The following is a 9,751-nucleotide window of genomic DNA, read 5'->3' on the forward strand; positions in this document are numbered from 1 at the left end:
ATTTTGAACACTAGATAAAGTTGATTAAGAATTTTAATAGAATAATATGTTTGTCACAAATTAAAAACAATTTGTCAGTTAATATATGTATATATTACGATTGATACAACAATCGATTAAGTAAAAATATACTTGTAAATATTTTAATTGTTTAATTATTACGAAGGTCCATAGATATGAAATCAGTGCAATGTAGCACCCAAAGGAAGTCGACATGCATATTTAAATATCTACTAAAATCTCACAAATATAATTTATAAATTATATTAGTTACATTTGCTCTATTGTTAAAAAAACACATGTAAAGCACATTATATTTATTTAAAATATTTTATTATACATATTTTTATAAAATTTAAAACCTCGAAATAAAATATCACGTTTCTTAATAATATTTTTATTGAGTGTACCTAACACTCAACCGTCTCATTATTATTTTTTTTCCAGGTAGGTAACTGCAAAAAAAGTTCAATCTTAAAAATAGGTGCAATTATATAATAATAACAATTAATTTTCTAGATATATTTCAAAAGATTTTTTATAAATATCAGATCTATAGTATAAGTGTATGGAAAAACAGAACTATTCAAAATATTAATATATCTTACAAACAAAATAGGAATATATTATTATAGAACTAAAGCTCAATGGATAAAAATATGTAAATTAAAAAATTAAGTAGAAAAGTATTTTGGTGTATATTCAACATTGCTTACTGTTTAATGGTAAAATGCATTTTTATTATAATTCTATAACATTAATTTCACAAAATATGCATCGCTCATATAATATAAACAAGGTATTTGTGAACTTTTGGCTTATAACATTAAAAACTTCCTACGGAGATACTACTTGGAAGGGAAGTGTTATATTTTATGAGTATGTTTTTATTATAGAATGTGTTTAATTTAATGACTAGTACTTTTTGATGAGTATCCGAATATTTCACACTCGCTAACTGTTGTCCGCGTTTTTGTTATGTAAGATATTTTGAACACTAGATAAAGTTGACTAAGAATTTTAATAGAACAATTTCTTTGTCATAAATTAAAAACTATCTGTCAATTAATATATGTATATATAACGACTAATACAACACCAGATTAAGTAAAAATATGGTTGTAAATATTTTAAATGTTTAATTGTTATGAAGGTCCTTAGATATATGAAATCTGGTATATGAAAAAATGTTATAAAAAATGTAGAACCCAAAAGTAGTCGTCATGTATATTTAAACATCTACTAGAATCTCTCAATTATAATTTATAATTTATTTTTTTTTCTTCGGTCTTAAGCCCGGCAACTGAGGCCATTAGCTGTACCATGGTACCGTAGGATTTTTTGGTACGGTTGGAGGAACACGTTTTTGTGTATGTCAGAATTTTACTAGTGGGCACCCGGAGGTATCTGCCATGCCCGGGTGGGGGATGGCGGCCTCTCTCTCCGGACACCGTGACTGCCCGAAGAAAAATTCCACCTGTGGCCGTTATCGAACCGGTGTTGGTGCGCTTCACAACCGATGCCTTAGTCCACTCGGCCACTCCGTCCCCCAATTTATAAATTATACTAGGTAGGTACATTTGCTATATTGTTAAAAAAAACACATTCAAAGCACATTATATTAATTATTTAAAATATTTTATTATACCTACATATATTTATAAAATTTAAAACCTCGAAATAAAATATCACGTTTCTTAATAATATTTTTACGATAATGTAAATTGGCTAGTATGAATCTACATATTATAATAAATACTTATACAATAAATAATTATCTTAAATACTACAAAATCTTAAATATTACTCATTATATTAAATACTTATAAAATAAATAAATATCTTAAAATCAACAATTGTAACTATGTACGTACTGGTAAATAGCGGATGGACGGGGTCACGGGGATATAAGTTGCTCTAAACTTATGTTTAGAAACCTAAAAAGTTTTTTTATATTTTGTCATCCTTATATATTTTTTTAAATATTTTAAGTTATACACATATTACATTCCATGATGCATAATTTTGGGTTTAAGTGGGCTAACCTATGATTTTGACTCCCCAGGAGGACAGTGATCGAAATAAAGGGGCTGATTGGGTACCTACGTTGAAGTTTCTCGTATTTTATGTATACTTAATAGTCAATTCGTATGAACATTTGATTATAATTATAATTATACCTACTTATAAATTATAGTATAGGTACCTATTACTGTCCATCTAGTGTCTACTTATATATTTTAAATTAAATTCATATGTATTTTTTTTAATTATCTGCTTCACAATTATTCAGAGTAAAATTGTGGTTTTTGTTTGTAAAAAAAGGAGCTTTTCTTCGCCATAAGAAACTTTTTATAAATGTTATAGTGTAATTTTTTTCAAATAGGTACTTACGATTTTTAAATAAAAAAAATTCCTGAAATATAAATTTGAATAAATTTACAATCATACAAAATATGTGAATAAGCACGTTCGGTGAATAACTCTATTCATAAATACTTAAGGTCGTAGGTAAAATGTTTTTAACGGAGGTACCACATAAAATTACATTATTGTTTTTTTATACAGTCACCTCTGGTACCTATTATCAAATATGTAGGTATAATAAAATATTAAAAATTTAGCTCAGATATGACGTTAAACTACAGATACCTATAGTAAATCTAATCTTTGGTTAGAATGACAAAAAATAAAATTGTCCCACCAAATTCCTCAAGTTACGCTAATAGTGGGGTACCTATCAATTTATCATAATATTATAAAGCGTCGCACGACACTGTGGATAGCTGTCAGTTTCACGGCTCATTAGTCAACATCCTTAACGAACGGAAAAAAACTACAAAATCACTCAAGATGATGAACGTAATACATTTTATAATTTTCCTCGTATTTTACAATTTTGGAACTTGGAGTTGTTCAGAATATATTCCAATATCTACCGCTTGTGACAGGTAAAATTGGTCTTAAATTATATTTGTGTTGTCTTTTAATTCCGTTAATTGCGTTCTTTTCAAAATAATTTTAATAAATAGCGTAATAGTATAGGTACATAAATAAAACACTTTTTAAACACGTTCTCAGTCGTTTCAGCCGGTCTACAGCCTTCACAGCCACACCCATGAATATATAAATACTATACTGATCTAGATTTTCCAGATATTTTTTTTAAAACTAAGAACACTTTTATTTTTAAAAGTTTTTGGTATACCGATGTTTATTAAAATCATAGCTGTCATATAATTGAACTAAAACATTTGGTTGTACTAAGCTCATGACGGACTTCAAATAGATAAGCTTTAATCCCACCAAAATATATCGAGAAAAAAATCATGGTTTCAGTTAATTTGATATCTTAATAATTCTCCTTACTTTTATGCAAGGATTTTGTGTATATTTTCACATCTACTAAATTAACAAATTAAATGTCTGACAAAACCTTTAATGAAACTTGTACTTGTAAGTTGTTTTAATTTATAGTTTATGTTTGGTTAGGTTAAACTTAAACTTTAAGAAGGATTATCTTTAAAAATAATACAATATGTAAAAAAAAAAATAAATAATAGTTTGGAAAAGGGCATTTAAATTTAGTTACAGTGAATATTATTAAGATAAAATTTATAGTAGATTAATTAAAAACAGTTGAGTTTAATTTCATGAGTTATATTAATATTAATATTTTTATTATTTTTGTTTCAGTCAAATTTACTGTAACGGAACATTACTGCATAATATTCAAATGTTTGAAGTATTTAATGATTCTAAAACATTCGTCGACATGAAAATGAAATACCTTCCTAACGAAACCGAAGTCAGCTTCAACAAGAAGATGTCCGACTGGAATTATAAACCGACCAAAGATCTTCTGACGGAGTTCGTCAATGAATATTTTGTTAAAGAAGATTCTGAATTTGAAAAATGGATTCCCACTGATTGGATCCGTGAACCAAAAGTTTTGAATAGTATTAAGGATGAAAAATTAAAAAATTGGACAATCGAAATAAATGCAATATGGCTAAATCTTGGTAGAAAGATCAAAGATGACGTACGCTTACATCCAGAGTCCTATTCAATAATTTATTTGCCAAATCCCATTATAATACCAGGTGGTAGATTCCGTGAAGTTTATTATTGGGATTCGTTTTGGATTATTAGAGGGTTATTGATATGTGAAATGCATACTACAGCGAAAGGAATGATTAGTAATTATATCTCAATGGTAAAAACGTTTGGACACGTTCCCAACGGAGGAAGAATTTATTATAGTAAGCGGTCACAACCACCCATGCTCATACCTATGGTAAAGAGTTATTTAGATTCTACAAATGATATGCAATTTGTAATTGATAACATCAATGAATTGGAAGTGGAATTCAAATACTGGCTAACACAGCACAACGTGACAATTCATAAAAATGGAAAACATTACACGCTTGCAGTTTATAAAGATGAGTCCATAGGACCACGACCCGAATCATACAGGTAAATTCAGTTTTGTATTTCATAGAAGTTATCTCAAATTTAATTTATAGGCTTATAATTATTATTTGATGTTACTGATTATGTCTGATTGAACAGTAGAATAGGTGGAATAAATAATTCACATTTTGTTATAATTTCAAATGTATTTAATTTTTTTATGGCACTGTGCTTCTTTGTATAAAGTAATTACGAGGCTGGGCAAGTTAACGATTTCTTTTAACTCGTTAAGTTAAGTTAAAATGTACTCGTATTGTTTTTGTTAACTCGTTAAGTTAAGAGTTAACTCTGAAAAAAAAGTAACTTAACTTAGTGTAAAAATGAAATTTGCTAATTTGCAAAAATAAAAAATTTCATACACATAATATGGTTAGGTTAGATAGTTTTTCTTTACACTCAAGAAAATGACTGGGGAAATTTAAAATAATACATCAAAGTAAAAACCTATTCAAAAATTTGCATTATTTTTCGGACGAAAATTAACTTAATTTAGATACTTTTGAAAAAAAATTAACTTGAAATTAACACGTTAATCTTGAAAAAAAGTAAATTATTAAGTTCAAAATTAATTTGAAAAAAAATAACGAGATAACTAACTTAATTTTAACTTTTAACTCGTTATAATGGCCAGCCTTGGGTAATTACCTATTTGCCTACGAATCATACATGTTTACTCTGGGTTAACAAATGTTAAATTTGGGTTTTTATGTTTGTATTATAACAGGGAAGACATCACCAATGCACAATCCCTTACAACGGAAAGTGAAAGAGAAAGCTTTTACTCTGAGCTCAAGGCTGCAGCCGAATCTGGTTGGGATTTTTCGAGCCGTTGGTACATCCTCAACGGAACGAATAAAGGTAAATAACTTACTAGTTTTTGTATTTATTATATATATTTCCAAAGACGAAATATATATGTAATTATTTTATAGTGATGTAAATATGTCATATAATAATAATTACAATTTAGTCAAATAATATAATTTTGATACAATATGTAATAATATATTATATAATATGTAATTCGATTTCGTATATAATAATATGTATCTTATATATAGTACGTATTCGTGATATTAATTAGGTAGTGTTCTTGTAACCATTACACACACACACATAACTAGGAATGATTAAAATTAAAATTCACACATAGAAAAAATTATAAAAAAATTATATAGATATAATAATCGGAAAAAATGGAAAATTATAAAATATATTTATTTGAATTAGCTAATAGTAGAACTAGGAACTAGGTATTTGTAGGTATCAGTAATATATATACTATTTTAGCTGACCCCTTCTTAAATTTTTGTGGGAGAGTTCACTGAATAGTTTTTAGGCTATGCCTCGTTTTTTATGGGCCCAAATCATAATTACATTTTTAGACTTTTAGTTACATTAATTTTAACTAATTTAATTGATTTTAACCAACCATTTTTAACTTAACTAAGTTATTAAAAATATGCTAGTTATTTTTTAGCTCAACTTTACTTACATCTTCTTAGATCAACTTAACTTAACGAGTAAAAAAAAATCGTTAGTTTGCCCTGCTTTGCTGCGGGTTTTATATAGGTACACCTTCACAAAATAGTCAAGACGTCTTTATACACTCTCTATGCGATAATACGTTATACGGTAAAGAATAGGGTAGAGTAGGGACTATATTTATTATATTAATACAATAAATCTCATTATGTTGAAACTCAAGGGAAATAGATAAAAGTTCGAGATATTAAGTCTTTTGCGGCTACACGACCATTTGTTGTCTCCGACTTACAAGTACGTACCATAGCAAATTTACGTTCAGCAGATTACGTTTAGCTCCGTTACTTTAAAATTTAGAGTGGACTGATCTATTATTAAACTTGATGGTAAGAATATTATGTGTGTTTGTGTGTGGGTTTTTACGATGGTTAAATATTTTAGCAAATTATGTGTGTATAAGATGTAGCGTAAATTATATATGCTCATAACTCATTTAAAAACTGAATACATATACATATATATATATTTATTTAAATAATATATAAAAATAGAGTTATCTGTTGAGCGTGTATTTGCAATGTTACGCACTTGTGAGATAGATACAACAAATATCTGTGTAGCGTCCTCTTAATGTACTTACATAATTTTAATATTACTTCAATGGGATTTCAATTGAGATCGAGATGACGAAAAATTAGAGATATCGATATTCACCGAGGTAATAAGAATCAACTGCAGTGTATAGGCTATAGGTACCTAATATATACCTACTACGATAAAAAACTACTTGAACATTATGAATTTTGAAAGAAAATATTTACTCTTTAGTCTTAACGAAAAGGTTTTTATTTCATTTAATGCTTGATCTTTTCAAAACCACTTTTCCTTAATTTTTTTTAAAGCGTTTAATTGGGAGAAAATATAAACAAAAAGTATAGAAACATAAATATTTATCTATAATTCAGTTTATTTTATTTCAAAAATATCATGTGTTTTAAAAAAATAATAAAATATCACTAATTTAATAAAAAATTTTAATGATCATAAAGTCAAATATCTTTTAATTTTTATCTCATATCAATAACATTGTGTGACATTATTTGTAGGCTAGACATATTTAATTAATTTAAATATTTGAAGTTATAGATACTCATATTAGTTTAAATATTATACTCGATACTATAATAGAAACTATAATTGACGAATAAAATATATTACTTATTACTATAACATTATCATAAAATATATTATAAAGGTTGTAGGACTTTATATATACTTTATTATATAGAAGTGTTTTAGGAGTGTTTTATAAGTTTAAACAAAGCTTAAACTATTGATTAGTAGGTACCTACAAAACTCCAATACAAAATTATGGCTATTAATATTTCAACAGTATAAAGAACTATCGTAAATACTAAAACATTAAGGTCTATAATTATTTTTATTATTTTTTTTTTTCACTATTTAACCCGTGAAAACTTAGTCCATTGGGTGATTTTTAAGTGTGGGGGAGGGTACTGTAGGTTTTGAATATGTGTGTTTTTAGTTTCGTAGCTGGGGTTTTAACCAGCGACGGTGCTCGTCGCAACGACGCCTTTCTCCACTCGGCCACTCCGTCCCCCTTAAATCTATAAGTCTATAAAGTCAGAATGTTATAGGTCATTATTACAATATTATAAATATTACCAATTTTAATTTTAAAAAATCTACTTTTTTCTCTTTTCGTTAGATAGTTATAGGTACGTTAGGTGGCTCGTATCCTACATACAGTCTATGTCATAAACGATGTGTACCTAAAATGTATCATCCGTCAATTATACTCAATTGATACACGTTACATTTTTATATTATTTCTAGAAACATGTCCACAACGAGTAATATAAAGAATATTGGTTTTAATTTATTTTTATCTGTCATACGCATAATTAAAACTTGATCCCGAGTTTGACGTATACGATAGTATAAGACGTCTCAATGAATACATTATAATTAGGTACTTCATTTCTGATCAAGATAATATATGATCTTCATAATCCCCACATTGGTTGGAAAATTATTTAGTTTTGTTACTTATTATTTTAATTTTTTTTTTGTACCTAATTTACATAAAAAAAATTTAATATTTGAGCTCAGAGGTAAACGAGCGATGTATTAAATATTTAAATATATTTTACGTGTGTATCATAATAAAATCGGCAAGGGGAGTGAGATAAAGTTTCACTTTATCGGATAATAGGTAATGTCTTAGGATATGATGTGGTCAAAAACGTTGCATACAATAACTGATGTCATTGTATGATTTTAGGAAACCTCTTAAATACAAAAACGAGGTCAATCATCCCGGTGGAGCTAAATTCAATAGTATATTGGAATGCAAAAATATTGAGTGATTTCTACCGAGAGATGAATAACACGGTTAAGGCATCGATATATGAAAAGATATCATTGCAGTGGATTGATGCGGTGACAGCAGTATTATGGGACGAAGAGGTCGGCTCATGGCTAGATTTCGACTTGATAAATAATGTAAAACGAAATTTTTTTTACCCAACAAATTTATCACCATTATGGACTGAATGTTATGCAAAGAACAATACCAATTACCTTGTAACAAAGATTCTCCAATATTTGAATAATGCAAAAATACTGAATTATGTGGGGGGTATACCTACTACGCTGAGGGAATCTGGACAACAATGGGATTTCCCCAATGCATGGGCTCCTTTACAGTATATAACGGTGATGGCGCTAGACAACACCGGCCATAGAGACGCAAAAATCTTGGCGTCCAAAATTGCTTCCAAATGGATCTGTAACAATTACCTTGCGTTCAAAAGAGAGAACGAAATGTTTGAAAAAGTAAGTCTGAGTTGATTATAAATGTATATTTATCGTTCACAACAATCATAACTATCATAACTATTTAAAACAAATACTTAAAGTAGCTAAAAAAATTTTTGCAAATGAATATCGACTGGTCTGCCGGACGGTAACTGAAAATAGTTTAGATGGTTTAGCTGATAGGCGGGTTTTACGTTATTTGTAGACTGTAATTTTTTTTTAATACTTTTTGTCCCTACATCTGCAGACTTATTTTAATAAATAATATTAACGTTGGTTGTCGTGTATACTAATTCGCCACATGTTTTGACAGTATCTAGTGAATGCAACTGGAAAAGCAGGCTTAAGTAATGGAGAGTACCCTATTCAGACCGGATTCGGATGGACCAATGGTGTAATCCTGGAGCTTTTGCAGAAGTACGGATTCACCGCATCGTCCGAAAAGTGGAACATAACAACACCAATCTGCAGCGATGACTAACCTAAACAAAATTTAAAATAAATCTTCATAATTGATGATTAGTTCCTAATTAATGTTAAAACAAATTTAACAATAATAATATATAATATAAACGTATAATGCATTTGATTAACTTGAACCAAACTACAATCAAACTCTAAATTTGTATTTTTAATACAATATGATATATCAATATTTTGCTGCAACTTATTTGTTGAACCTATAATATAAATATAATATTAATTAATGAACAAACAATTTTAAAATTTAATAGATAATTTTAGTAGGTTTTTAATAGTCTGTAAATATTAAGTTTTAAATGGAAACGTTACCGTATAGTTGTGAGTAATTTGAACGTTTTTTGAATATGTTTTTTGATGGTTAATAGTGGATAGTTTAGAATTTTTATGTGAAACGTCAGTCTTAGATTGTTAATTAGAATTTAACATTATTTTATAAATATTTTTTGTATCATACACTGATTTTCCA

The 9,751-nt window shown here is 27.9% G+C and overlaps 1 protein-coding gene across 1 annotated transcript; it reads left to right on the forward strand.

The window, feature by feature from the left end:
• Nucleotides 1-3,706: 3,706 nt before the first annotated feature.
• LOC132949242 (trehalase-like) lies at nt 3,707-9,283 on the forward strand. The gene is made up of 4 exons (XM_061020026.1): nt 3,707-4,479; nt 5,201-5,334; nt 8,267-8,820; nt 9,116-9,283. Exons 1-4 carry the CDS (start codon nt 3,737-3,739, stop codon nt 9,281-9,283), a joined length of 1,599 nt encoding a protein of 532 aa, XP_060876009.1. The 5' UTR covers nt 3,707-3,736.
• Nucleotides 9,284-9,751: the final 468 nt, after the last annotated feature.

The sequence above is a fragment of the Metopolophium dirhodum genome, chromosome 1 (assembly GCF_019925205.1).
Source record: "Metopolophium dirhodum isolate CAU chromosome 1, ASM1992520v1, whole genome shotgun sequence".
Lineage (NCBI taxonomy): Eukaryota > Metazoa > Arthropoda > Insecta > Hemiptera > Aphididae > Metopolophium > Metopolophium dirhodum.